General features: G+C 51.3%; 12 protein-coding genes across 12 annotated transcripts; 5 read left to right on the top strand and 7 right to left on the bottom strand.

The window, feature by feature from the left end:
• Positions 1 to 2,583: 2,583 nt before the first annotated feature.
• On the top strand, positions 2,584 to 3,276 carry BDV17DRAFT_279731 (uncharacterized protein; the record flags this gene model as incomplete). The annotated part of the gene is made up of 2 exons (XM_073759764.1): positions 2,584 to 2,899; positions 2,987 to 3,276. 2 exons carry the CDS (start codon positions 2,584 to 2,586, stop codon positions 3,274 to 3,276), a joined length of 606 nt encoding a protein of 201 aa, XP_073618862.1.
• Positions 3,277 to 5,780: 2,504 nt separating this feature from the next.
• BDV17DRAFT_213690 (uncharacterized protein) lies at positions 5,781 to 6,651 on the bottom strand. The gene is made up of 2 exons (XM_073755478.1): positions 6,059 to 6,651; positions 5,781 to 6,006 (listed from the first exon to the last, which is right to left on the bottom strand). Exons 1-2 carry the CDS (start codon positions 6,563 to 6,565, stop codon positions 5,950 to 5,952), a joined length of 564 nt encoding a protein of 187 aa, XP_073618861.1. The 5' UTR covers positions 6,566 to 6,651; the 3' UTR covers positions 5,781 to 5,949.
• Positions 6,652 to 7,056: 405 nt separating this feature from the next.
• Positions 7,057 to 7,508, bottom strand: BDV17DRAFT_213524 (uncharacterized protein). The gene is made up of 2 exons (XM_073755475.1): positions 7,204 to 7,508; positions 7,057 to 7,135 (listed from the first exon to the last, which is right to left on the bottom strand). Exon 1 carries the CDS (start codon positions 7,408 to 7,410, stop codon positions 7,216 to 7,218), a length of 195 nt encoding a protein of 64 aa, XP_073618860.1. The 5' UTR covers positions 7,411 to 7,508; the 3' UTR covers positions 7,057 to 7,135; positions 7,204 to 7,215.
• Positions 7,509 to 8,565: 1,057 nt separating this feature from the next.
• Positions 8,566 to 10,310, top strand: BDV17DRAFT_213631 (tryptophan synthase). The gene is made up of 3 exons (XM_073755477.1): positions 8,566 to 8,585; positions 8,651 to 8,763; positions 8,820 to 10,310. The coding sequence occupies exon 3, from the start codon at positions 8,862 to 8,864 to the stop codon at positions 10,203 to 10,205; it is 1,344 nt and encodes a 447-aa protein (XP_073618859.1). The 5' UTR covers positions 8,566 to 8,585; positions 8,651 to 8,763; positions 8,820 to 8,861; the 3' UTR covers positions 10,206 to 10,310.
• Positions 10,311 to 10,391: 81 nt separating this feature from the next.
• BDV17DRAFT_254757 (guanine nucleotide exchange factor SDO1) lies at positions 10,392 to 11,628 on the bottom strand. Its single transcript, XM_073756823.1, has 2 exons — positions 11,447 to 11,628; positions 10,392 to 11,383 (listed from the first exon to the last, which is right to left on the bottom strand). The coding sequence occupies exons 1-2, from the start codon at positions 11,511 to 11,513 to the stop codon at positions 10,416 to 10,418; spliced, it is 1,035 nt and encodes a 344-aa protein (XP_073618858.1). The 5' UTR covers positions 11,514 to 11,628; the 3' UTR covers positions 10,392 to 10,415.
• A 161-nt stretch (positions 11,629 to 11,789) lies between these two features.
• On the top strand, positions 11,790 to 14,061 carry cp3 (carboxypeptidase C PRC1). The gene is made up of 2 exons (XM_073756822.1): positions 11,790 to 12,603; positions 12,653 to 14,061. Exons 1-2 carry the CDS (start codon positions 12,108 to 12,110, stop codon positions 13,804 to 13,806), a joined length of 1,650 nt encoding a protein of 549 aa, XP_073618857.1. The 5' UTR covers positions 11,790 to 12,107; the 3' UTR covers positions 13,807 to 14,061.
• A 369-nt stretch (positions 14,062 to 14,430) lies between these two features.
• On the bottom strand, positions 14,431 to 15,456 carry BDV17DRAFT_254751 (40S ribosomal protein uS13). The gene is made up of 3 exons (XM_073756821.1): positions 15,410 to 15,456; positions 15,013 to 15,178; positions 14,431 to 14,882 (listed from the first exon to the last, which is right to left on the bottom strand). Exons 1-3 carry the CDS (start codon positions 15,411 to 15,413, stop codon positions 14,585 to 14,587), a joined length of 468 nt encoding a protein of 155 aa, XP_073618856.1. The 5' UTR covers positions 15,414 to 15,456; the 3' UTR covers positions 14,431 to 14,584.
• A 728-nt stretch (positions 15,457 to 16,184) lies between these two features.
• On the bottom strand, positions 16,185 to 17,430 carry BDV17DRAFT_213531 (peroxidase). Its single transcript, XM_073755476.1, has 2 exons — positions 17,177 to 17,430; positions 16,185 to 17,111 (listed from the first exon to the last, which is right to left on the bottom strand). The coding sequence occupies exons 1-2, from the start codon at positions 17,284 to 17,286 to the stop codon at positions 16,280 to 16,282; spliced, it is 942 nt and encodes a 313-aa protein (XP_073618855.1). The 5' UTR covers positions 17,287 to 17,430; the 3' UTR covers positions 16,185 to 16,279.
• A 43-nt stretch (positions 17,431 to 17,473) lies between these two features.
• BDV17DRAFT_254747 (uncharacterized protein) lies at positions 17,474 to 18,288 on the bottom strand. The gene has a single exon (XM_073756820.1). The coding sequence runs from the start codon at positions 18,208 to 18,210 to the stop codon at positions 17,818 to 17,820; it is 393 nt and encodes a 130-aa protein (XP_073618854.1). The 5' UTR covers positions 18,211 to 18,288; the 3' UTR covers positions 17,474 to 17,817.
• A 303-nt stretch (positions 18,289 to 18,591) lies between these two features.
• On the top strand, positions 18,592 to 20,453 carry BDV17DRAFT_254746 (HSP70/90 family co-chaperone CNS1). The gene is made up of 2 exons (XM_073756819.1): positions 18,592 to 19,199; positions 19,265 to 20,453. Exons 1-2 carry the CDS (start codon positions 18,650 to 18,652, stop codon positions 19,978 to 19,980), a joined length of 1,266 nt encoding a protein of 421 aa, XP_073618853.1. The 5' UTR covers positions 18,592 to 18,649; the 3' UTR covers positions 19,981 to 20,453.
• Positions 20,454 to 20,988: 535 nt separating this feature from the next.
• On the top strand, positions 20,989 to 21,652 carry BDV17DRAFT_288111 (uncharacterized protein; the record flags this gene model as incomplete). The annotated part of the gene is made up of 4 exons (XM_073761323.1): positions 20,989 to 21,000; positions 21,132 to 21,202; positions 21,290 to 21,450; positions 21,525 to 21,652. 4 exons carry the CDS (start codon positions 20,989 to 20,991, stop codon positions 21,650 to 21,652), a joined length of 372 nt encoding a protein of 123 aa, XP_073618852.1.
• A 1,082-nt stretch (positions 21,653 to 22,734) lies between these two features.
• BDV17DRAFT_279724 (DUF2841 domain-containing protein) lies at positions 22,735 to 24,351 on the bottom strand (the record flags this gene model as incomplete). Its single annotated transcript, XM_073759763.1, has 4 exons — positions 22,735 to 23,585; positions 23,633 to 23,976; positions 24,023 to 24,116; positions 24,165 to 24,351. 4 exons carry the CDS (start codon positions 24,349 to 24,351, stop codon positions 22,735 to 22,737), a joined length of 1,476 nt encoding a protein of 491 aa, XP_073618851.1.
• Positions 24,352 to 26,119: the final 1,768 nt, after the last annotated feature.

Here is a 26,119-nt window from a genome sequence, read left to right as displayed (position 1 = left end):
TCTTGTTACCTCCCTTCTTCTTAGCCATTGCGATGGGCGGGTTGTGGATGGGCCTGTGTGCGGTATGTGCGTTAGACACGGACGGGCCACTAGCGACGGGAGGGATGCGAGTGCGATTGCACGAGAGAACAAGACTAGTGAGACATTGAACTTACTGCTCGGACTGGTTGGGATGGGGATGAGAAGAACGCTCAGGGCGTGTAAGCGGAGGAGGGACTACGAATGGGGAGAGTAGGAGGGAAGTTAGGGGCGGGCTGGTATGGAACTTTCAACAGCTCAGGTTCTTGCCGACTACTAATTTGGCAACTCGGCGAACGTTAATCCGGACGCTGCAACTGCAAGCTGGCCACTTGGGCTGAGTGTAGTCTGACCGCGCAGCTGCGATTCTGACGGTTGATCACAATTTGCGATTTGCGCGTAGTTATCGTCGGTCTCTTGATAGTCGTCGACTCGTAGTTGGAGTTGGGTCGCAAGTCCGTGCGAAGGTGGTCGCTGTCTCCAAAGTGAGGTTGTTGGAAGGGGTTATTTGTTACAGGGAGAGGAAAGGGAGAGAGGTTGGGAAGCTGAGCTCTATATTACGATTCTGCTGCTTTTAGATGGCATGCCTCTTAGTTGAGTTGAATGCGTGCTCTTTGTCTGCGCACAAAGCACAAGAGCGCCCTGTTGTTTCCGCGATCGGCCGCGTGCCACATGGCTTCAACAACAGCCATCTAATCTAGATTCAAGTTCTCACTAGCGAAACTCTTGACTTGAAGATAAGTGACAATTTTCTGTCTATCTAGAATGATAGCAGCCTCAAATACTATCAAGAATTTATAGTTATTGCATTGCATGGCTAGATTGCAGATGGAGCTCATCTAGATATTTCGTGCAGCCCTAGCTCGACCCCCGCCAAGCCACATCCGGATGAGGCAGTCCAGCTTCTGACTGCAGTTTTGAGTGGTAGTTTGAGATAGATAAAGCGTCTGCAATAGATTGCAAGGCTTCATGGCAGGCAAAAAAGCTTGAAACAGCACTCTAGTCTATCGGAGACATGCCTAAGTACTGTAGCGCATTGATTCTGCGCCTTGCGGGTGTGCCCCTCAAGTGTCTACAGCGACGAGTTCGAACTGGCCGGTACGTCCTTGAGTCCTGGAGAACAAGTCACCGCCGTCGGGTAATACATCCGACGATCCATGGACTGAGAGGAACAGGAGCATAATCTGTAGTCACTACTTCGTTCCTCCGTGACTACTCGGGAGGCCGAGCCCGGGGTAGAATCACATACGTCACGTCACAAGAAGAGACGCCGCCGACGACGATGACGGTGAGTTACTGTCAGGCTGAGAAAGCTGAGGGGCAGTGCTCTGGTATTAGCCGGAACGAGCGTGCCGGGCGGTGGAGCGAGACGACACCGACACGGAAGAATGGTGGCAAACAGGCAAACCGATCGCGATCTGGTCGTCTGGGATGGACCCACGGAGAATGTTCGGTATCTGGGACTGACGATGAGTGAGCCTGTGGCTTGAGTACAAGAACAAGGGTTGACGACTTAGCATCTGATCTGGATGTTCCAGGTATTCCTGGGGACAATCAGTGTCGCCAAGAGCGAGAGAGAGCGTTGGACTGGAGCAGGGGCCAGGGTGGCTCGCCGATCGGAGGCTTAGTGGCTTCTGGAATTGTTCGCTGCATTCTTGCTTCTCATTCTCGGCCCATCGTAGAGTGATCGTTGTCTGTAACTTTGATTATCTTGCAGAGTCGATCAAGTGATGGCGGCGGATGTAACATTCAGAGTTATGAGGCCCTCAGCGTGGTGGCATGGGGCAGTCTGGAGAGAAGCCGGGGAGGCCGGAGAGGCAAAACTAACTGTCCTGTCGAGCCCGGATGTAACCACAGACCCATGGAAATGGTAAGGAATGGGTGGGAATTCTCCAAGGAAAAGGATGCCAATTCATTTAAAGATCTGTCCACGTCAAGCTGCCCCCCAGCTTCCTGCATGATTATTGCTTTTGCATTTCATTAATTTATTGTTGACTCTCACCGGGTCGGGCAAACGCGGGCTCAGCACGAGATGACATCTGCCATCTATTAATTGCAGTGACTCCGTTCCTTCACTGCCAATCAGAAACTCTGCTCCACGAAACCCCAACAGACCCAGTCTCTTATTATTTCTGGCCGTTGTCATTGATTGCAGTGGGGGGGCCAGACTCCAGCATTGGCAGAATAACCCCGTTTCTTGCACAAATCAACACAATTCTGCTGCATATTGCTTCACTTTGGCCTAGCCCTCTTTCCGTCTCCATCCCGGCTCAGTTTCACTCTTCTCTTCTCTTTCTCTCTTCTCTTCCTTCCTCCTTCCTCCTCTTTCACTTCCTCGACTTCCCCCCAATCCCCACCATTTTGGATTCGCACTTCCGCAAACGATGATACCAAGGTCTTTGTTGACTCCCGATTGTCGTCTGTGCTCGCACATCGCCTGCCTGAATCCCCTTGCTGGGAAGGCTGTGACGTATCGCTCAACAACGCCTCTCCGCTCCACCACGCTGTGTTCCTGAACCATCCCTGTCAACGGTCACCAACGGAAGTTATTCCGATTCCGCCAAGATGAGTCTTCGAGAGAGAATACGAAAGGTCTTTGGAAGACGCAAACCCCAGGAATCCGAATCAGGAATCAAAATCGTCTACTATCGACGGGGCGAAATTCCGCCGTCGAAATTCAAGGGCCCTTTCGACAAGGATCATCAGAAGCGGCTGGCCGCCTGGTCGTTTGAAGAAGCCCAGAAGGATCGCCCACGCTCCCCCAACTTGTCGCTGTCGCCTTGTACGACGCTGCCGGACTACCTCAGCACTCGGGTCGTTGCCGACGCCGTCCCAGACCAGGCTCGGCCCACGTTACCGGCAAGAGAGTTGTCTGTTGGAGGTTTGTTTCCCTCTGCCATCGCATTTAGCCGATCAAGATCGTATCTTGAGGCTTGCATTGGATTCAACCGTGCTGACCAATCATTAGCGTCGCCCGCTGTCTATCATGACGAATTCATCCAGGATCGTCAGGCAACCGAAAACTCGTTCTCTTCCAACACCGCCGTTGATCCCGAGAGTTTCAGCGACTCAACAATGACGCTTTTCCTTGATCCTCTTGAAGACGACTCACCCGCGAAACTCAAGGGGCCGGCCCGGAACTCTTCACCGAAATTCCGATCAGTCGCCACTTCGCCTCTCTCCAAGAAGGGCGCCCCCATGCCGATTGCCCCCGAGGATCTCACTCGAGCGTTGAACCGGGTGCAGATAGTCTCGTAGATTTATCTTGCCATTTTCTATACTACCTTCTACGAAGCCTTATTTTTGATACCTATCATGCCCGTCACGACCGACATCTCGACCTAATTCGACAATATCATTCTATCTACCCCGCTTTCGAGCCCTCTTGAGCTCTTCGCAGGGCTGACGGTGACAAGGATTTACGAGAGCAAACTAAACCATCTAATCTGGTTGTCTCGCTCGACATCTTAGTAGCGAGCCGACCGACGTTCCAGAAGCCTATCTACCTTTGGTGGCTTTTTATCTTTTTTTTACTTTGCAGCGAATATGCATTGAGCGTTGAGATTATGATCCTTGCATGAATAGAATTGCCTCGAGCCGGCTTGATCAAAACATCGCTGCAGCCCGAGGGATTAAGTACTGTTACTGACAGTCTTAAACAATGGAAACTCAAAATATCTGATCCCACCGTAGGCCATGTCAAAGTTTGGACCAGAACCATAAAAGTAGTTGATATTTCTGAAACGTTCCGAACTCAAATTGTTTTGCCAAAACTCATGGTACTCTGTATATGGCATTTGGCACTTCTGGTCACTCCTTGCTGAACGCTTTAGTGAGCAATGCAATGCAATGCCGCGGTGCCTGTACTCAACCCGCACATGATTCCGGCCCCAGACTCACGACTCATGCTCATTCCTGACAACTCAGGACAGGATCTAGACCCTTCCTTTGACTGACTGCCCAAGACTGAGTGGATGCAACATGAAACATTTCCTGCCGTCTGTTCTGTCCCTGATTCCCGTTCGTCACTTTCTAGACAGATAAAGTATCTAGTCCACTCTACCTACCTCAGGGCTACCTAATCCCGTAGTCGTACCGATATTACATAGACTGCTACGTATACTCTGGTGGACCTCGGGACAAGAGTCTAGACGTAGTTTCATCCTTTGGGCACGTCCGGAAGGGACTCAAGGGGAGAAGGGTCGGGGGGGAGAGGTGTGTGGTGTGGGGGGTTCACGTCACGTCAACCGCCTATCTAACAGCTCCAGCATATCCATTCCTTAAGTTTACCGCGGATGATCCTAGCTAAACTTCCTTTCCTCACAAGAAGCAGTGGACATAACCCATGGACCGGGCCCGACCTGATCAGATAAAGCATGCGTCGTTAATCCAATCGCGACCCGACTAATCTAACCCAACCTCCGCGTCGAAAACCAAACCAACAGACTTGCCTGCGACGCGACGAGTCGATGATTTGTGAGTCTCATTATGTCGATGATCCAGTCCCATGCGGCGTGGAACCCAAGGAGAGCTCGGTTAGGTAGCCGAGGGAGAAGGGTGACGTCGGACTTGGAAGGGGTTTACTATTAGGGGAACCTTAAGAGAATGAGGAGATCCATATGACGCGCTGTCCGTTGTACAGGTGTACAGGACGCTTAAAGAGGCCGCGCCGCGGTGCATGCATGTGTTTTCTGTGAGTTGGCCGGTCTGGGTGGTTATGCACTGGGTGGGTTGAGATATCGTTCAGTAGATATTCCATTTATGTACAGTAGTAGTAGTGGTAGAGAGGTTAAAAGAAGGGAGAGAGGAAATCAGCACGTGCGGCCTAAACTTATATCAACGAGGGGAGGTCAGGAAAGTCCGCGTTGGATTAGATAGCGACTTGTTTTTTGATCATATCACCTCTTGCTTCCTCGGATTAGGCTCTTACCGTTTATTGGGTTTACATGGGGATGAAGTATAGGGTGTGTAGAGAAAATGCGATGACGATGGCGGTGGTATGAGGCTCACTGCCCTAGATAGTGACCGGGCTTGAAGTTGCAGGATGATGACTACCCTAAATATCCTCTGACAATAAGATTGGATATTGACCTCAAGGAGGATCCAATCTACACTAGCCTCACAAGGCCGCAGCGAAGGACTGTACTAGAGGCCAGTCATCATGAGCGACTGGAGAGGGCCGGGTTCTTGGGAGGCCATCGCAAGGATATATGGGCTAATATCATACAATAAATGTAAGACGGCGGCACTTGACTCGAATTCAGGCGAGAATCGTGAACCTTGTATTGCAGGGCGATATGCTTGCCCGGATGACCTCAGAACAAGGCCTGTGGCTTGTGAGTGCTGTAACAAAGATGGCACCGGGGTAACTGGGTTGGGCAACTGATAGTTGTGCAACTGTGACCGACAGGGAATGTGGATCGGAGATGTCAGACGTTGGGTAGGTTGCAACGAACAGCATGCCTGTGTTTACCACCCCCAAGATCTTATGGTTATGGGTGAGACGGATGGGGCAGCCCATCCCTGGGCCCATGCGCCTTATCGTCGTCACGTTGCGAACTTCTGGTCCACACATTTTTGCATCAATGAACATGACTATTGTGGGCCAGGATTACTTCAGAGAAGCACATATAGTATGATGCGGACTGCCGTACGTCTTTAGAACCACGTTGCATGGGCTTAGAACCGTGTGAGATCACACTACCATCCTCGAGAGGGATTAGGGTCCCTCCATGAGGTCGATTCCACTTGTTGAGATGCGAGAATAGATAAGAAGGCTTTCCGATCTCGCTATGGTATTTACATCGCAGAGTCTTTGAGCTTGCCGATAACATCCACAAGTTCTTCCGCTCTCTTGCTATCGTCGGTAGCTATAAAGATTTCAGATTCACGGCGGCCCCGACGAAGTTGTGACAAGCTCAAGTAGTATAGTTAGCCGAGACCCTTTCTCTGAAGGGCGAAGATATCGTAGTGATATTTAGTATCATACTATGTGGTCGTTAGGCCATCGTAAATGTAGAAAGGATAGAATGTTTAGCACACTGATCTGTTTTACCCACTCATATGAGACCTCAGTCCCGTCGATGCTTCTCAGATTGGAAACCTTGCTCAAGACGAGCACGCGTGAATCGGGAGGAGCAAGAACAACAACTCTGACTGGAGTGGCCGGTCGGAATCCGCTTTTCTGCAGGAAGAATTCCTTGTCGAAGATGATCTCCACTTTTGGCGAGACAAGTTGCTCGTTTACAGGACCCATTTGCGAGCGCAGCATGGCCACTTGCACTTTTGTTGAAGCCTTCGAGACCTCCTTGCCGGACTGTAGGACGAGCTCCTTGATATCTGCGATGGGCTTTTCCAAGTTATGACATCCGTGGCGCTTGTCAGATGGGTTGCTGTTTTTCAGAACTTGCGATAGAAGTAGTATATATCGCTGTATGCGAATGAGCGACTTTTCGTGTATGTGTTCCAAGATAGCATATGACTGTGTGGGGGTGGTCCATTGATTGCCGCAAAAGCTGGGCAAACCTCGCGTTTTCCGAAGCTTCATTTGATACTGCGAAGGACAAATGAGGATAGAGAGCACTGTATTCTCGGTAGAGCCCAGCGACTTCAACGAGCCATTGCTGGAAAATGCCCAGTAGTCGTTCGTCCACGGCCCTTCAGCTTGCTTCTCGGCCAATGGCTCATGCAAGAATACTTTGTGCAAATGGTAAAATCGTTCATGTATGCCAAAGTTTCTTTCTGCAAATTCCGGATTCGACTCGCTGGAGACCGTCGTGACTGGGGTCAAATGTTAAGTGATAGTAGTAAATATAACGTATGACTTGGAGTTGTTGGAGAAAATGTTTCTCTGTGGCTATCAGCTCGTGGAGGACATTTGTCTTTGAATATCCTGGTCTGAGACAGAAGCAAAACCTGATGGCTTTAAAGACCAATAATTCATCCATGGCCGCAGAGACTTGTTGCGCTCATGTAGGAATTCCTTCAGCGGATCATCAGGCGCTGATAGACCTTGAGACTTGCTCCTGAGACTGGATTCTTCTGTGCGGAACAAGTGTTTGTTTTGCATCGCTTTCGCTTCCACTTCCCAGGGTCGAGGAAAATGTTGTTGAAGTACCTGGGAAACGGACGACGACTATCAGCACTGCTATCTTCCCTGGCGCAACCGCGTTCCAATCCACGTACCTGACATGCTTTTTACCTCAGCATGCTGAGGTGCAGTTGCTTCATTTCCGGACCCAGGCGCGTTATCCGAGTCATCGGGGTTTGCTGCGGGATTCTCCCGGGCATATGCCTTGCCAGGACCTGACGATAGACAAGCGAGTTTACCACTTCATCGTCAAAGGCAAACAATTTAGAACTATACAGCGACCCGCCGTCGTCTGTGACCATATCGCCGCATCTTCCGTTTGAAAGAATCGGACCTTGCGAGAAATTGTTTGAATCCCTCAACTCCCGCTCGGTGTACTGTTGCTTACCATTTCGAGAATTCTTCGCTCATGCTTGCGGCGGGGATACTTCTCGCCGTGTACGGTTATACCAGCACAAGGATTGGACCACACGGCAAACCGATAGCCAAAATTCGTCGATCAAAGGGCCGCATAAGTCTGGACCCGATTCATTTGTTCCAAGTCTGAGGCCGCCTCGGGGAGAAACTCTGGGACAACTCGTGGTGTGCCGTAGGCGAAGCGATAAGCCCTATGCAACCTGAGTATGAAACCCCTTGCGGTGCATTCAGAAGACCATTTTATCGTGCACTGAAAACTATTTCCGACCACTCTCTCTGGCTCTGTTGCTGTCTTCATGAACTGGAATCACCCTGATAGCCTCGTCAATAACTCCAGCTGGTGCCTCCACCGCCTCAATGGCGCACTCCTTGCTTTTTCTTCTCCCCACCGATATGCTCTGCTTGGTACTTTTGCCTCACGTTTTGCCATTGCTGATTCAGAATTCCTATCAGATTTTCTTTTGATTCGGCTTCACCGGGATTGGCAGTCATGACTCGCAAATTATCAGCCGTCCATAGACCGCCATGGACGATTTCGCTCGCCCTGCCTGCCGGACAAACTGAGTCCCTATGGTAATATCGTCAGGGGCTCATTCTCTCCGCGATATTTCGGCCTTGGATATGTTGGCTCGCAAAAATTCCCAAAGAGCTGTCAGACCACTGTCGAAAATATCTGGCAAGTCCGGTCATGGACTTTATGCCAAAAGTACATGGATTCACTTTCCGGCTTTCGCTCGCTGATCATGAGGCCACCACGATCTTCAAGCGATCGGATCGACGTGTTCGAATGTCTGCGCCGAGTACCTGGATATGGTCTGAACAAATGGGTCTATCGCCTGGGGAACCGTGCAAAGGATCTGCATGATGACAATGGTATCCATAATTCCAGTGATCGCCACCTCAGGGATCACTTGGTTGCCCAGTCTCGTTCATCATTATCCGGCTCTTTGCCTACCACCCACGATAACAATGAGGCGCTTTTGAACCTTGCTGCGTGCACTAGTTCTTCAGCAGGGGTCATACAACTGCGCAATTGGGCCGTTTCCCACGATCGCTGGAAGTGAGTGGCGTCAATAGGGCTGTTGGTTAGGTATTCGCTGAGCTCAGACGTTCCGTATCGGATAGATGCAGCGAGTTGGAATGCTCAGCTGTTGCAGGGAGGATGTCCAAGACAAAGGGAAAGAGCGCGAGGGTTCAGGTATATTGGCCCTCTTGCGGCCCTGGATTTCCCACTTGGTATATTCATAATTGCCTTCTCAAAATAGGTAACCAAATTTGCTGACTCTTTATACACCAACCGATCCTACTTCATTGGCATCCAAGTGTCACAGTCAAAATGCCTGTGCCTGTTATTTTTCACTCTCATAGCCGAACTCGGCCCTGCTCAGCTCGATGGAAGAGACTCAAGAAGGACAAACACATTCCCTGTCGTTCGCCTGAAGAGGAGTACCTCAACGCCCTCAACAATAGCCTCAACTTAAACCTCACGAACACGCTCCATGACTCCGTACGCTTCAGACATCGAATTATCATTGCTTCAGTTGATGCTCCCGCACGATTTGGCCAGTTCGGCGGTCAATTTGCCCCAGAGCTGCAGATGGATTGCCTCCTCAATCTCCCCGGTATTTTCCACAGCATCGTTTCGGAAGATACTTTCTGGGACACCTTCTTTGCATGTCCTCTCACCCGGCCCAGTCCTCTTCATCTCGCCCGCAACTTGACGCAAGCCGTCGGAGGCGCCAACATCTGGCTCAAGCGCGAGGACCTCAACCCGTTCGGTAATTATCAGACGCGCAACATCATCGGCCAGGTCCTCTTCGCCCACCGCATCGGAAAGAAGGAGATAATCATGGGCTGCGGATTTGCCGGACACGGTCTTGTCTGCGCAACCAAGTGCGCGCGAATGGGGATGAAATGCACGATCTTCATGGGTGTATCTGACGTTACGGCGCAGCGCGATGCCGTCGAGAAAATGAAGAGACTAGGCGCGACTGTGGTTGCCGCGCAAAACCCTAGCTCATGCAGCATTACCAATAGCAATGGCGCCCTCCGAGCAGCAACCAACGAAGCCCTCCGTTTCGCTCTCACCCGACTCGACTCGGCATACCATATCGGCAGCGGCACTGTCGGCCCTCACCCACTTCCAACCATCGCGCGCACTTTCCAATCCCTACTAGGACAGGAAATCCGGGGCTCCTTTCCGAGGCTGACAGGGAAAGAGGGCAAGAGGCCAGACGCCCTCATTTCTCACACTGGCTCGTCCGGTTCCGCAGCCCTCGGCATGTTCGCACCGTTCATTGATGATCAGAATGTCCGCCGCATCGCTGTCGAAGCCGCGGACGCTGCACCACTAGCCCATGGGTCCTTGGGTGTCATGTATGGGTGCAAGACTCTCCTTTTGCAGGACGACAACGGGCAAATCCTGCCATCACCATCGAATCCACCCGCACCTGATATGAACTTTCCCTGCGCCGGGCCAGAATTGGCGCATTGGAAGGATATAGGCCGCTTGGAGACTGTCACGGCAACGAATGAAGAGGGGTTACGCGGGCTCACGCTTCTGAGGGAGACTGAGGGAATCGTTGCGGGGTTGGCGACGGGATATGCGGTTTTGGAGACGGTGAGGGTTGCTAGGGAGTTAGGGGCTGGAAAGGATGTTGTTCTGCTTGTTTCGGGGTAATCCATCTTCGGACTAACCTTTCAAAATGCCATGTCGCGACGCGTTACTTGCATTTTGGCGTTGATTGGCGTTTGTAGATTGGAATCCCGTCTTGCTGGCGTCGGGTTGGGTGAGAAATTTTGTGCATTTGAGCTATATACATGCATTCCATGCGTTTTATCATCAATCATCGCTGTCAATTCTATCCATAATGGTCATTCCATAGCAAATCTAATCCTCATGAGTAACCGCCATATCCAAAACCTCTACTCGTCCTCGTCCCCGCGTCTCATTGCCAACAAACTCGTTAATGCCCTTGAAAGCACCAGGCTCCGCGAACCCTACAACTTCCCATTCGTCGCTGGCGATTTCCTGCGACTCGATCGATTCGATGTAGCTGAGAATCTTTTCCTTGACGTTGCTCGGCCCCTTTGGCTGCGCAGGCACAGCTTCACCCTCGGAATCAGAGTCGTCCTTCCGAGCCGACTTCTTCCCCTTCCCACCTTTCTTGTTCTTCTTGCCACCACCGCCAGCGCCCGACGGCGACTCCTCCTCCTTATTCGATGAAGCCGGAGCCGCAGCTTTGACGCTTTGCTTCAACAACGACACAGGACACGTAACGCGAAGCCGCATCCGCGCCTTCATAACCGGAATAGGCTGCCACGCAATGAGGGCCTTCATAGCTTCAAGCGCCTGACTCTTCGCCGACTTATTCGGGTTCACACCCGTCCACAGCGGCTTTTTCTGTTGCGCCGGCGCCGCATCCTCGTCGCCCGCTCCATCTTCCCCACCCCCGTTTTGCGCATGTGCCTGCTGCTGTCCCAACTGCCCACTAGCAGCCGTCAACTGATCCAACGCCTTTGAAATCATGCCCGGCGTGTACACCCGCTTCGTCGTCGGGTCAATCAATCTGCCCGAGACAATATCCAGTAATTCCTTCTCGACCCGCTCCGCGATTTCCTTCCGCTCGCGCTCGCCAACTTGCACTTCGCCCTTGCGTAGAATCTCCTGTCGGATTTCATCGGCTGGTGTGTCGGAACCGAAGGCCTTTGTGAGTTCGGCTGAAGGCGCGGTTTGGGCTTTTGAGACGGAGAGGAAGATCGTTGGGACTTGGAGGACGTTGTCGAGGTCCTTTTCGGCGCCTGAGCGGTATTCGAGGAGTTTGTTTTTGTAGCAGGCTAGTTCGAAGCGTTTCTTGCCTGGGGATCAAGCAGAAAGGTTAGAGGTCGCTTGGAAGGAAAGAAGGTGGTGGGTTGACGGACCTTTTTTCAGTCTCACGACGGAGACGTTTGTAAATTTTATTTGGTTGGATGGCTGGTTGATGGGCATCTTGACGGTGTCCCCGAGTAAAGAGGCTGGCTGACTCTACTTCTATACAGAGTTCGAATAAGAAAAATATGCGAGTAAGATGTCAGTTTTCCCAGGTCCCTCGCTGGGAGATAAAATCGTGCCCGCCAGTATCGATAACCAACGTCACATGCTGCGGGCTGTCCAGCAATGATGACTCAGCAGAGTGACTGCCGGGTCTCGTGACCGGGCTTCCCCGTGACCATGTGAGGCACGGGGCTCTGATTGGCCGCCTTCCGGTTGCTATCGGCGTCAATCGTCATCGCCTGCCACCGCCCCAACTCCCCAACTGCCCGTCTCTCCTCATCTCTTCCTTCTCATCTTGTATCTCGTCAGTAAGTAGCTTGTCATCTAGCTTCTTCTTTCAGGCTACAGGACCTATCTCATCGTGAGTTGTTCTTCCATCTTCTCACCTGCCTGGCTTTCGCCGCCTTGGCCTGCATTGATGATAAGCTCGCGCCTCGGAGGTCCTCAGCTGCCTAGGTACTACCTTGGTACCGTCATTTCGGCTCTTTTACTCTTCACAACTCATCAAACATCGATCATTATCTTCGTTGAAACCACATCATTTTCATCATGAGAGTTTTACCGGCTACATTGCTGGTCGGAGCGGCCACCGCTGCGTCCCCTGCCCAGCAGGTCCTCGGCGGCCTCCAGGACTTCGGAAACACCTTCCAGGACACTGTGAAGGAATCCATCCCTAAGGTCAACAAACCCCTTGAGGCTTTCCAGGAGTCGCTCAAGTCTCTTTCTGATGAGGCTCGTGGACTGTGGGAAGAGGTTGCGAACGCTTTCCCCAACTCTTTCGACCACAACCCTGTCTTCTCTCTGCCCAAGAAGCACACCCGTCGCCCGGACTCACACTGGGATCACATCGTTCGTGGCTCCGATGTCCAGAGCGTCTGGGTAACTGGGGAGAATGGCGAGAAGGAGAGGGATGTCGAGGGTAAACTCGAGGCCTATGATCTTCGCATCAAGAAGACGGACCCATCCTCGCTCGGCATCGACCCCGGTGTGAAGCAGTACACCGGTTATCTGGATGATAACGAGAATGATAAGCATCTCTTCTACTGTAAGTCGTTGAATCCATTAGTGAGTATGGCGATGTGCTAACTGCTTAGGGTTCTTCGAGTCGCGTAATGACCCCGAGAACGACCCCGTTGTCCTGTGGCTGAACGGTGGCCCTGGCTGCTCCTCCCTCACTGGTCTCTTCCTTGAGCTCGGACCCAGCAGCATTGGTGAGAACATCAAGCCTATCTACAACGAATACTCATGGAACTCCAACGCCTCCGTGATCTTCCTAGACCAGCCCGTCAACGTTGGCTACTCATACAGCAACAACCCCGTCAGCGACACAGTTGCTGCTGGCAAGGACGTCTACGCCTTGCTCACCCTCTTCTTCAAGCAGTTCCCTGAATATGCCAAGCAGGACTTCCATATCGCTGGAGAGTCTTACGCTGGCCATTACATTCCCGTTTTCACTTCTGAGATACTCTCTCACCAGAAGCGTAACATCAACTTGAAGTCTGTCCTGATCGGTAACGGCTTGACCGACGGTCTCACTCAGTACGAGTACTACCGCCCCATGGCCTGCGGTGACGGTGGCTACCCTGCTGTGCTGGATGAGAGCAGCTGCCGCTCCATGGACAATGCTCTCGGTCGCTGCCAGTCTATGATTGAGTCTTGCTACAGCAGCGAGAGCGCTTGGCTCTGTGTCCCTGCCTCCATCTACTGTAACAACGCCCTCCTCGCTCCTTACCAGCAAACCGGCCAGAACGTCTATGACATCCGCGGCAAGTGCGAGGACTCCAGCAATCTCTGCTACAAGGGCATGGGCTACGTCTCGGACTACCTGAACAAGGCCGAGGTCCGCGAGGCTGTCGGTGCTGAAGTTGAGGGCTACGACTCTTGCAACTTCGACATCAACCGCAACTTCCTCTTCCACGGTGACTGGATGAAGCCGTACCACCGTCTCGTCCCCGGCATCCTGGAGCAGATCCCCGTTCTCATCTACGCCGGTGATGCCGACTTCATCTGCAACTGGCTCGGAAACAAGGCCTGGACAGAGGCCCTCGAGTGGCCCGGCCAGGAGGAGTACGCTCCTCTTGCCCTTGAAGATCTCAAGGACGACTCCGACAAGAAGATTGGTCAAATTAAGAGCCACGGTAACTTCACCTTCATGCGCATTTACGGCGCCGGCCACATGGTCCCTATGGACCAGCCCGAGTCTTCCATCAACTTCTTCAACCGCTGGTTGGATGGTGAGTGGTTTTAGATGAGGCGGATTGAGTCCGTCAGTTTGCACGCATTGAATGTGCTGTAATTTCTGTTTCCTTTTAGTCGCTCCGAACACGATTTTCGCTAGTTATACATTTGATCCTTTGCCAATGCGAGATGTCCTTTTCAGACTTTGTCATGTTTTGCAATGTATGACTAGTCTCTATTTCCTCTATATAGACTGTCCTAAGCTACTGTCTCCGAACTGACCCAACATAATATATATTTCAATCCATCATAAGCCAGTTACCCGGTACCGATGTATATATCCGATCACCCATCACGAAGGACACTGATTGTAATTTTCATTGCGTAGAAAAATACAGGTCGTCTCGCTGTTGGCGAGAAACCGGTCAGCAACCTTGCGAGCCATAGATGATAGATAGATGCACGGTGGCGAGCCTCCGCAAGTAGCCGGGGTAACGAGACACAATCCTACGTACTATCTCATCTGTACTTGTTTGATACGAGAAACAGCAAATGGTGGGTTGAATTCTACTTCGGTCCGCGTTGTCGATGCTTCAAGGGCGAAGGTGTGCTACAATCGTACACCATAACGAACGAGATGAATGCACGAGAGCATAGCCGTCTTGTCTGTCTACTCATCCAAGCGTAAGAAGGATTTGACTGATTTTTTCATTTCATTGGTATGATTCTTTTCATTTTCCGGGCCAGATACCCGCAAGTCAGGTATTCGTTAAAAAACACACCAACATGCAACAACAAGGAAAAGCCCCCAGTTCCCCACGCAAAAAAAGGACGATTTGCGCATATCTTTAGCCCTTCTTCTTGCTGACACCGACGGTGCGTCCACGGCGGCCGGTGGTCTTGGTGTGCTGACCACGGACACGGAGACCCCAGTAGTGACGGAGACCGCGGTGGGAGCGGATCTTCTTGAGGCGCTCGAGATCCTCACGGTACTTGGAGTCGAGGGAGTTGGAGAGGACCTGGGAGTCCTTGCCGTCGACAATGTCGCGCTGTCTGTTCAGGAACCAGGCGGGGATCTTGTACTGGGTAGGGTTCTGGAGGATGGTGACAATGCGCTCGAGCTCTTCGGTGGTGAGTTCACCGGCACTGTGAGTATTCCGTTAGATGGGTTTATTCTTTTGCCGTTGATGAATGAGTTTGTGGGGTGGGCTGATTTGATTTGTGGTTTGTGCGTTGTGTGCGTTTTTCGGATGCGGGATAAAAATCGAGGACATACCGCTTGTTGAGGTCAACATCGGCCTTCTTGCAGACCAAGTTGGAGTAACGGCGACCGACACCCTTGACCTGGGTCAAGGCGTACATAATCTTCTCCTTGCCGTCAACATTGGTGTTGAGCAGACGAAGGATGTACTGGAAGTTCGTCTTCTCGCCGGACACGAGCGCTGTATGAGAGAAAAAAAAATCCAGTCAGCCAAATTCCCTTGCCATCGAGGGGCGTTGCAATGTTGTGGAAAATTCGGAATCATCTCGTTGTCTGATCTGCTGCATTTTCGAAAACCCTCCTCCCGGTCCATCACCTTCAATTTCCATCGCACACAGCAACACAGCAAAGCAGAGCAAAGAGTCGAGATGAAAGCATAGAGCAGGAAAGGGATGCTAGATGTAGCACGTACACATGATGGGCGATGGGCGCGAACGGGATCGCGATGTGATTGTCGACAGCGAGAGGTGTGAGAAGGAGGTCAAGTCGAGGGCTTCGGCGGCTTCAACTTTGCTCGCCCGTTGTGGGATCCGGTTAACCCAGTTAGGAATGGTCGCGAAAGGGCTCGCTTGACTACCCGCTTAGGATAAATCGGGCTAGTCGGTCACGAGAGCATATAGTCACGTGAATTGGTACTTTTTAGCGTATGACTACTGCGCCTTCCTCCTCCAATAGCCAGAGTCGCCACTTCCTTCTTCGATGAGTTCAAGATTAGCAGTGGGTGAACTTGGTTCAAAGTACGGAATGTAGTTGTGACTTCTCGTAGTATCAGAATCCCGCTTTGCAGTCAACCTTATTCCTGAGCGGGCAGCTCTTAGTTGCTGGGCTTTCATTCGCTTCCCAGCTTCCTCCTGCTTGATCTGAGATTGCTATCTATATCCAGTACAGGCCAATGACAAGCAAGAGGTATTGCAGTTGTGATTCGCCAACTTGAATTTAAAATGTGTCCTTCGTCGAGGTACAAGAAAACACTGATAGTAGCTTTGTTGAATGGACTTAGAAATCTACCAATCATGGACAATGTATTTGAAGTTGCCGAGGAGGCACCAGCACTAGCCAAGGACCCCAGACAGACAGGAGGCCTTCCCCGCATTTGATCGGGGTCTGACCGCTGTCGCTTCCTTTAAATCCCAGTAGTCCCTGCCTGAAGACTGAAGCAATGTGTCTCTTTGAAGGTATATTGTCTAAACAACCGAGGTTGTATCCTTCTAACACTAAATCTTACAGAACCAAAATAGTGCATGCAATCAATCTATACAAATCAACCAAACACCAACCTCCATCACAGACGAGCACGCTCACGCTGCGCTGTATGAGGACGCGGTGGCCCAGTCGGCTTATCACTCTTCTTCGGCGCTGAGATATAACCTCCCTTGACATTATCCGTGTTGGTGACCGCACCGCTCGCATCCCGCTGGATACCCAACTCGATCAACTTAGCAAACGCCTTCGAGAAGTGATCAAAGAACAAATCCTTGTCCTTCGCATACTTCTCAACCCATGGGCGGAACGAAGGATCATCCCGCAGCGCAATATCCGTCGGCAGCATCATGAGCGGCTCCTCATGGTCCTCCGCGTCCGGATCAACATACACAAACTGACTCACGCCATTCTCCAACTTCTTCGTCTTCCACTCCAGATTCAACAGCAGTTTGAAGAACTGATTCGAGAATCGCGTCGGGTTGTTCACCCATGGTCCCTGGAACCCGCTCCGATCGGTATGGCATCGGCCAAGGTTATGTCCGCCCGCCAGCGCCACAATCTCCTGGTCGTTGAAGCCCATGCGGTAGAAGATAAAGCGAAGGTGGTCGGCGCCCTGTGCACCATCGGGCAGTCGGCCTCGCGGGGGTACTTTGCTGTCGTCGACGTGGTCGGTGCGGCCGGGGGCCCAGGGGATCTCGGGTCCGCCCATCTCGGCGACTGCGACAACGCCGGCGAGCGTCCACAAGTCGCTATATGTGATCCAGGGGTGTTTCTCTTTCACAGGTTCGAGGAAGGCGCGCCCGAATTGGAGGCCGGCGTTTGCGGGGTCGCCGCCTTCGGCTTCGTAGCGCATGCCCGCGCCGTTCGAGCCGCCTGTGTCGCTTTCAACGTCGTATGTGCCTGATGAGTGCCTTGACGGTGTTAGTACGCAATGCCATGATGATGGAAGTCGATGAGTGGTCTGGGGGAGACAAACCATGCTAGACGGACGAAGACGGGTCCTGCGCTGCCATCGTCGTAGTCTGGTTTCTTGAGCTGGGCGGCAATGTCGCGCCGGACGGCGGCGTAATCTCTCGATTTGCTCATTGCGAGGGTTATGAAAATGTGAGGAGGATGAATAGGGAGAAGGAGAATGACGAGAGTGAAGGAATGAAGGTATTCCAGGATGGCGACCACATGCACTGGGGAATCCAGCGAGCGCAGTGGAGCCTCGGCCTCCCGAAAATGCGGATTTCAGCCAAGAACACGTCAAATGCCGAGGTTGTCCCCTTCTCTTCTCCTACGGTGCCGGAGCGGCGGATATTTCTGAATTTCGAATATTATAGACAAGGCATCAGGTTGGTCACGATAATTAATTCTATCATTTCTAACAATTCTATCCTTCTATCGCAGAAACCGTTGAACAATAGCCGACACACGACCCGGCCGAGAGGGATCGCGAATATCCAAACGTCGAAGTCGAACAACCTCGGAATTTCCCCGTTGACCAGCGTCTCCATAATATATCCCCGGACCAGTCTCGATTCCCATTACTGTGCCATCGATGATTCGCTGAAATCGACGTGCAAACCATGGACCCGGCCACCTGATTCCGACTCTGAATGTGATCGCGAACCCTTATCTATCCTCCGGCACTTCAACTCCAGCTTCAGCTTCAGTTTGCGCCTTGCGATGCAAAACCACTTTCTCCGTCCGCTGAACCAAGTCCGCAAGAATGCTTCGTATCTGCCGGCGCTCCGCTCGCCATAGTCTTGTTCGACGCTGATACCGTGCCACTTTGCGCTCTAATTTCCGAAGCTGCGCTCGCTCGTTGCGCTGGATGGTGGTGATGAATTTGTGGAAGGGCGCGGTGTTATCTGGGTCTAGATTGCCGCGGGATATTTCTCGAGAGATGGCGAGGATTGTAGTGGTCATTTTCTTCGCGATGGAGTCTAGGAGGTCGGTTTTTTGATCACCGGTAAGGCTTGGGAGATCTCGGAGCCTGGATGCCGATGCCGTGAACTCGTTCATCTTGGTAAGTGTAGTAGATGCGCAGTTTGAATGTAGAAGATTGTAGAGCAGTAAGCTTTGTAGAGCAGTTGAACGCTGTCATGATGATATGGGATGTCAAGATATATATCTGTTCCTGCACAAAGAATTTCCCCTCATAGTCAAGCAAACGCCGTGCCATTTTCAACAAAGAAACCACAACCTACTGCATATCCACTATCTATACTACAAAGCCAGATAGCGACCCAAGCAATAACTCAACCTCTGTCCATTCTGAACTCCAATACATACCGTCTGGCAAGGGCATCAGTATAGGGCTAACCCTCCCCACCAGTTTGTCCTGTTTGTCTCAAAATTTCTCCTCCGCATCGTCGTCCGCCGAAAGAAACAGCCCAACAACCCCTCACCAGCCCCTTCCATACCCCTCAAAACTGCCCACTGGCCCAAAAATACCTTCAAAATGTCTCACCCACAAATAGAAGAACTCCCCGACGACTTCGACGAGTCGATGGACCTGAACAAACCCCCTCCAAAACCGTCCACCCCACCAACAGCCGGCCCCGAGCTCCCCGTCCCCGGCAACGAAGAAAGACTACGACAACTCGAGAAGGATGCGCAGAAGCCGAATCTTCCGCCGGCAATGGCGGCTGTGGAGTCTCACACTACCGACGAACTAGCAGACATCTTGAACAAGACGCCGCTGTTCATGACGGACATTAGCAAGGCGGGCGATGAACACGGCGAAAATATCATGCTTGATGCCCTGCGCGCGCTGCAGAACGAGGGCACGCGCGGTGATGTGGCGCAGAACTTCCGCGAGCAGGGGAATGAGGCCGCGAGGGAGAAGAGGTGGATTGATGCTAAGGAGTACTATACCAAGGGGATTGCGGTGCTGCGCTCGAAGGAGCAGAAGTGGGATAAGCCGGAGGATGAGAAGGAGGAGGAGAAGTTGCAGAGCGAGGTTGAGGAGGCGTCGTATATCAATCGCGCGTTGTGTCATTTGGAATTGAGTATGTTGCGACCTGAACCCATTCCGGAGTGTATTGAGAGGGACGGAGCTGACTTGGTAATGTAGAGAACTACCGTTCAACCACCCTCGACTGCGCCGCTGTCCTGAAGCTCAACCCCCGAAACATCAAAGCATACTATCGCTCCGCAATGGCGCTCTATGCGCTCGATAAGATCCCCGAAGCAGAAGACGTCGCGAAGCGCGGTCTAGCCCTGGACCCGAATAACAAGCCTCTAGCTGCGGTATCATCGAAGATCTCCGACCGCAAGGCCTCCCTCGAACGTATAGCTGCCAAACGCGCCGCCGAAGACGAGCGAACCAAGAAAGAAAAGACCCTCCTCAGTACCGCCCTCCTTGCGCGCAAAATCCGCACCCGCAAAACTAACCAGCCGCCCGAGATGGAAGACGCGAATATCAGACTCACGCCGGACCCGTTATCCCCCGAAAGCACGCTCGAGTTCCCGACTGTCCTCCTCTACCCGATGGATGCGCAATCGGACTTCATCAAGGGATTCCCCGAGGCGACCTGCATTGAGGACCATCTGGACTATATCTTTCCGCTGCCGTGGGATACCAAGAAGGAGTATACGATTGGCAACGTAGATTGCTATATGGATACACATACTGGGGGTCTTATCAAGGCCGGCAAGAAGATCCCGCTCTTGCAGATTCTCAGCGGGAGTAAGGTTGAGGTTGTGGACGAGTTGGTGAGGATTTATGTTGTGCCGAGCGGGAAGAGTAAGGAGTTTATTGCGGCTATGAAGGCGCGCAGGGAGGGTTGAAGCGATGACAACCGACCGTTCAGTCCTGGAATAGGATAGGCATCAAACCGCCCAGCCTCTGCTTTGTCAACCAGCTTCCCTCAAAGAAGCTTCTTCACAGCGTACGCCTGTCTGTCTGCAGCAGACTCTAGATGCGGACCATGTGCCGGTTGGTGATTGTGAGCCTTGATTCAAGCTGAGTTCTTCCACAAGCAGAGACGGGACCACAATCATAGGTGGGTTCCGGGCCGGCTTTAGGTCTAGATTAGGGCAGCCACAGATGCAGACCTCAGCACCACATCATCGTCCCCAGACGATCCGCTAGACAGGGGGCAAAATGTCTCCGCAAACGAAATCCAAGAAAGTTATGTGTTACGAAGTAAATTTACATAGACCGTCTATAGAAAGAAACCCTGTCATGTCAATATTCTTACATTACTCCAAGACGACGTCCGTTCGAGCCATATCAAAGTCCCCTTGATGCATGCGGAAAATAATCACCCTGAAACAACAATCCCGGCCAGCTGAGGATACGCAGCATGGGTCTCATTCAAAGCGCTTATTCATTCAAGCGGCTCTTTGTTTGTATACCAGTTGGCAGTCAAGTCACTTGCAGTTCCAAGTTTCTTTGGAGGAATACCGTCGGCGTCTCAGATTGCGTCAAAGCTTGAATATCAAAGCTTAAAACTTTTTTACAGGGTTCAGGTCTATTCAGCTCATGATGAAAACGGCGAGAGTAAGTGTGAGAGCAAGATAACAGAAGCAGGAGCAGGAGCGTCTTTACTTATCTCTACTCTGGGCTCGTGTCAGCCAGTCACCTGGGCTGTCGTATGCGTGCTTTGCTTGTGTGCTAGCCATGAAAGACTACTCGAGGCAGGCATAAATACCTATGCAACATGCCCTGCCCATATTCCTTCAAACTTTACGATCGATATCCCCTAAACATACCAAGACGGGTTTCTTGAAGAAAAGACAAAAGAAAACACGTAGCGCCTTCTCGTCGCCATCGTTTTTGCTCTTTGCGCCGTGATGGCGTCTGCTGTACGTCTTTCCTAGCCCTCCTCAACCCTAACTAAACACCATCACCGGGCAATCATGACGATTCACCCATCATTAACCTCACAACAGACCAATACATGGATCAATGCACTGACTAATACCCTCACCTACAGTTCCCACAAATCGGCGCCCCAAGCCCCTCTCTATCCCTCCACAACTCAACCATCCCTCCTCCTCCCACCGTGTCAGCTACAATGGCCAAACGACTCCTCAAGGAGAAGAGGAACCCTCTCACAACTTTACCTCTATCTCGCACCTAACAAATCGCTAGGATCACAACTGCGCACGGAACAAGCGTCGCCCTCACCGAGACAATAACAGACCACATCGAAGCGATCCGCAAAATGCCCGGAAAATCAACGCTTGAGCCGGGCGACACGAAACTCGTGAGATGCACGAAAGGGGCTGCGATTATATGGAAGAATTATGTATGTGCTCTCACCTTTATGCCTTTCGACACCTGTCCGGAAGGATGAAGTAAATGCTAACAATATTGCAACATATAGGGCGACAAATCCAAGACCCTCCCAGCTACAATAACATTGCCGATGGCGTGCAGGTCATCAAGGACATATGCTCTTTTGGGAGGAATAATGGGAAGATTGCTGGGACTTTGGATCATGGGGATAATTAGCGTGTTTGGATTAATAGGACGCCTGGGAGTTTTGATAGTGTGCAGGGCTGTTGATGGATACGATGGAGACTGAGGTGGGCTGGAAGGGCATCTGCTAGCATCTGAGGTGCTCAGGTGCTTTGTTGAATTTGAAGTAAGCTTGAGCTGAGCTGACCTGGACCTGACTGGGCTGGATGAAGCTGAAGCCTATGGCGTGATATCGTCGACTACTAGTAAACATTACTTAGCTATTATTTTAAACTCCGTAGTAGTATAAGAAAGAGGAAGTGTCTGTACATAACCTACGAAAAGTAAGCGGGAAGCCATTCCTTGAACCCAACGAGTGCTATCAGGCTAGTTGTTCGCATGGGGATGCGGTGCTTTGGTGTAATGATGTGAGTTTACCTTAACTGAGTCTACCGTGCTCCAACTTCCCACAACTAATTATGAAAATCTCGAAATACAGTCCGATAAGCCCAAATCGCCCCCCAGCTTCAATAACATCGCGGATAGTGTGCAAGCGATCAAGGACGAGTTCTACAATGGCATTTACCAAAATGCGTTTGGTGGGACGGTAGATCATTTCAATTAGTGGAGGGTTGTTGTTGATGGGACGCCTGATAAGCGTAAGTATTAGGGTCGGTGTGTTAGCCCTATGGATCGGATCTACTAAATATGGTGTTGTCTATACACTAGGTGGTGGGAGAAACCTAGAAGGTACATAGAGGGTATGGTATGAGCTGGAATCTGCCTGATAAAACTTTGAAACGAGCGGAGCTGGCTCCGGAACTCGCTGGATGAAGAGGTTAAGTGATGAAGCCCGGTGGGCGATACCGTTTGACTAAACATTGAGAGATTATATACACGTAATATACACTCTGTAGAACGGAGGAAAACTTTTTGATGTAACGCCGAAGATCAAGATGCCGCAAACTCAAACTCCCAGACCCCGCTAAAAAGAAAAAGAAAACAAAGACACGAACAAAGAAACGAAGAAAGAATGTCTAACAAACACGCTAAGTCAAGGAACACGAACACGATTAAACAAGTCTGATAGTACAGTAATAGTCTACATAATATACAATGGGCGGGAAAAGTTAGAGTCAGTAGCCGAAATAGTAAGGATGGGGATATCCGGTTCCGGATCCCTGAGCGCCCGAACCCATGGGAGACATTGAAGTCTGAGGTGGCAGGTTAGTTTGGTATCCACTCTCTTGGTGAGAGATATGAGGTGGCGGGTGTTGTTGATGCGGCTGTTGATATGATTCCATGGTGAAGGCCTGAGCCTGCACGTCGTACGCAGGCGTGGGCTCGTGGTGCGGGTAGATCGACGTGTGGTAGCTAAAAGGATACGAGGTTGTGGAGGAGCCTATGCTGGGATGACCGATGGCGGAGTTGATCGGTGGTAATGATGACGAGACTGGTACTGGGAGATGGCATGTGTCCCACGTAGTCGGGACGGCTGGGACGACGGTTGGAGCGGCAGAAATGGGTTGGATAGGGTTCGGCGTTGTGTCTGCTTCCCTTCGCGAGATGGAGGTGTCGCTTGAAGAGAAATTTGAGGGGAAAACGGAGGTGTGAGATTCTAGGCCGGGGACGTCATGGCGGTATGAGCTGTCGGAGTGTGAGAATGAGGCTGTGGGTGAGTAGAATGATGTTTGGGAGTCTGCTACGTCTGGGAGATGTACCCGGGAGACGTATACGACTGCATGGCTGTCTGCCGCGGAGTCAGTGACTGCGTTTGTGGCAGGAGAGTGGAGCATACCAGAACTGCCGCCGTCAAGGTAACGTTCTTCCTCTTTCCGAACTCGGTAGATCTCATCCAAGACTTGAAGGCGTTCAACGGGCATGATCTGACGACGAATGGACTGGTCTGCCTCTTTGAGCTTCTCGACAGTGATTGCGTGGCTCTCGCGGAGCTCACATAGAATGTGAACGAGGAGACGAATCCGGTCTATGAAGATTAGCACCTCTCCAACATAATTATGCTGCTTAGCTTACCTGGCTTCCGAAGGTGGTCGGGCTCGCGATGGGTAACACCCACTGGCCACCAGGGAGGTTTTGTCTCCTCGGGGTCGTACTGGTGAGGAACACCGGCGATGGTTTTGTGGCCGTTGTACGGGTAGCTGACTTGCTTCCGTGGTTCAACAAGTTTGACATAGGCTTTTGCTAAGATGCGACAGTTGGTCTGCTGCAGGCAAACGAACGCCTCCTCGTAGTACTTCCGCAGCAGATTCCGGTTGCCGATTGGAAGCATGCTCTTTGAATAACATGTTAGGCTCATTGGTAGAACGTATTCATGTGATTTTCGTTTTCGTTTCTTGTTCTCGTCGACGGTTTGAGAACTGCAAGTGTTAGGGCTTATACTGACATAGGGAGCAGGGAACGCACATGGAGGATCTGCGGCTATAGCATGAAATCACGGGCGACTCGGGAGAAAATGGACTCCGCCGACCCTGAACTCCGAAATTACCACCTAACGAGCCTGGTAGAATCAGCTACTGGTCAAACAAATCAGGCATAGGCTTCCTACCAGCAGGTTTTGTCCCGTCTTCGGAATATGCGACAGCCTTCAAGAAGGAGCTCATTGCTTCAGGCGACAGTATGGTGTGGCAATCATTTGCAATTGACGAAGAGGCTTCGAAGCGTAGTTTGCCACTCTCGTCAATGTATAAAAGTGCGAAATGGTAGGTCGATAAGCAGTCCAATGGCGCGTCCATTGCAACTGCAGCGGACTAGGGACTAAGTCAGTCTTTGGTCACCTGTTCACCATCGAAGGAAATACGCACCAGAGTTTTCTAGTCCGGTACGAAGAAAGATGATGCAGAAAAGAGAACGCTTCAAAAAAGGACAACTAAGTGCAAATCCAGTTTTGTGTATGTTGAAGAATGCTTGCTTGGTCTGGAGTTGGTCTGGAGAGTTGACTGAAAGACACAAGGAAAGCCACGACTTAAAGAAGAAGAGCGAGACGGAGATCCGAGAGCTAGAATCCTGCGAGAGCAATATAAAACGGAAAAAGAAGCAATTCTTCAATCGTCAGATCCACTCTTGGTGCTTCGCATCCGCAAGATATTGGGTAGGCAGTTGGGAACTACCCCGTATATGCGCCGGTCGGAGATGTGTTATTAAGGCAAACCAGGAACTACGGAAGACCGTCTCCACGTACTATCAAACCCCCAGGCCGAATATCGCCATCGGTACAATAGGCTCAGCGCAGGAAGCTTTTTGATAGCGTGGCAACGCGGGACCCAGAAGGCGACATCGACTGGGATCATGGAACTCTGATGAGTCTGGTGTTCCAGACTAATGCACCTTTGCATCCTTATTTAACATCTTCAATGGCGATCTACCGGTGTTGACACTTTGTGGAAGCCACTGTATTCCGAGCAGCCGTATCATAGCTATGGTTGTAACATCCCGGAACGAACCAACAGTCTAGAAGCTGAGACTAGCCTTCTGGTGTACAGACAGTCGAAGGCATGTAATCGTTCTAGATTGTCTAGGATGTATTATGGCTATCACTTTAGAGACACGCTCAAGGCAGCCTCGAGCAAGAGAATCTCGTTTCTTTCGCCTTGGCGGAGCTGGACAGCATGATGAGTCTGAATTCTAAAGAGATACTGTGGAAACATGACGAATTCAGCGATTGACGCTTGTTGAAGCCCAGTGGCAGGCCGTCTCTCCTCGTATCTTCGCACTTGTTTAACAGAGTTTCCCATAACTCATATGCCGGGCTCTCGATGTGGGCTTGTGCTTGAAGTTGTGGGTCAATCACTCAACCAGGTTCGTTATTGAGCTCAGCGTCCGGTAAGAGATCCGTAGCTGGACAAATGTCGAAAACGACAAGAGTTTGGTGGCCCCGGAAAATGTTCACGAACCATGTCCCGTTTGGGCTCCTGGCATTAGGCTAGGGGCTTGGAAGGAGGACCTGCATATCCGCGAAACCATCCACCTGGTTCCTGGGAAGGAAAAGAGATGCGATGGCGTAATTAGAGTACTGGTAATGCCGGAGCATAGGGGCCAGAGCGACCAAGGATGACAAAGCTTGTCCTTTGACGTACCGTTGATGCCGTTAAGCGAATGCAAGAAATCGGCTTCCGTTAGCTCATTTACGGCTTCTAGCTAGCATAGCAACTGATTGGCAACTGTTGAAGGCGTGATGGAATTCGTCGATGTCCGTAGGGAACCAAGACGAATCAGCAGATTGGCGCCTCTTCCGTTTGAAGCCGAACCCCGGAATAGAAATACATTCGTACCTTTAGACGGCGTAATCCAGCGCCATATTGGTTGTTTCAGCGTAGTAGATAGATACCAGGGGTATGATCTGTCGACGTGGGAATATGACATTGCATATAGATCCACTTGGAGATGTATGACTGGTCACGTTGATCATTGTGGCGTATCACCCAAACGGAATTGTGCGAGTATTCTTTGCGAGATTGAGTTGAAGAAGGTCTGAAGCACTTCGATAAGGTGTCCGTGCCTCTG

Source organism: Aspergillus undulatus (genome assembly GCF_047715775.1).
Source record: "Aspergillus undulatus strain CBS 261.88 unplaced genomic scaffold BDV17scaffold_7, whole genome shotgun sequence".
Taxonomy (NCBI): Eukaryota; Fungi; Ascomycota; class Eurotiomycetes; order Eurotiales; family Aspergillaceae; genus Aspergillus; species Aspergillus undulatus.
Note: the sequence above shows the minus strand (reverse complement) of the source record. Positions and strands in the feature narration are given on the sequence as shown.

What these genes read in the sequence shown, in the direction of transcription:
- BDV17DRAFT_213690 (XM_073755478.1), bottom strand. Translation starts at nt 6,565, where the DNA reads ATGAAGCTTCGGAAAACGCGAGGTTTGCCCAGCTTTTGCGGCAATCAA. An exon ending in AGTGGGTAAAACAGATCAGT is followed by an intron (nt 6,007 to 6,058) that starts GTGCTAAACATT and finishes ACGACCACATAG; the next exon opens with TATGATACTAAATATCACTA.
- BDV17DRAFT_213524 (XM_073755475.1), bottom strand. Translation starts at nt 7,410, where the DNA reads ATGGTCACAGACGACGGCGGGTCGCTGTATAGTTCTAAATTGTTTGCC.
- BDV17DRAFT_213631 (XM_073755477.1), top strand. Translation starts at nt 8,862, where the DNA reads ATGCCTGTGCCTGTTATTTTTCACTCTCATAGCCGAACTCGGCCCTGC.
- BDV17DRAFT_254757 (XM_073756823.1), bottom strand. Translation starts at nt 11,513, where the DNA reads ATGCCCATCAACCAGCCATCCAACCAAATAAAATTTACAAACGTCTCC. An exon ending in CGTCGTGAGACTGAAAAAAG is followed by an intron (nt 11,384 to 11,446) that starts GTCCGTCAACCC and finishes CTTGATCCCCAG; the next exon opens with GCAAGAAACGCTTCGAACTA.
- cp3 (XM_073756822.1), top strand. Translation starts at nt 12,108, where the DNA reads ATGAGAGTTTTACCGGCTACATTGCTGGTCGGAGCGGCCACCGCTGCG. An exon ending in TGATAAGCATCTCTTCTACT is followed by an intron (nt 12,604 to 12,652) that starts GTAAGTCGTTGA and finishes CTAACTGCTTAG; the next exon opens with GGTTCTTCGAGTCGCGTAAT.
- BDV17DRAFT_254751 (XM_073756821.1), bottom strand. An exon ending in GATGTTGACCTCAACAAGCG is followed by an intron (nt 14,883 to 15,012) that starts GTATGTCCTCGA and finishes GAATACTCACAG; the next exon opens with TGCCGGTGAACTCACCACCG.
- BDV17DRAFT_213531 (XM_073755476.1), bottom strand. Translation starts at nt 17,286, where the DNA reads ATGAGCAAATCGAGAGATTACGCCGCCGTCCGGCGCGACATTGCCGCC. An exon ending in GTCTTCGTCCGTCTAGCATG is followed by an intron (nt 17,112 to 17,176) that starts GTTTGTCTCCCC and finishes AACACCGTCAAG; the next exon opens with GCACTCATCAGGCACATACG.
- BDV17DRAFT_254747 (XM_073756820.1), bottom strand. Translation starts at nt 18,210, where the DNA reads ATGAACGAGTTCACGGCATCGGCATCCAGGCTCCGAGATCTCCCAAGC.
- BDV17DRAFT_254746 (XM_073756819.1), top strand. Translation starts at nt 18,650, where the DNA reads ATGTCTCACCCACAAATAGAAGAACTCCCCGACGACTTCGACGAGTCG. An exon ending in GTTGTGTCATTTGGAATTGA is followed by an intron (nt 19,200 to 19,264) that starts GTATGTTGCGAC and finishes TTGGTAATGTAG; the next exon opens with AGAACTACCGTTCAACCACC.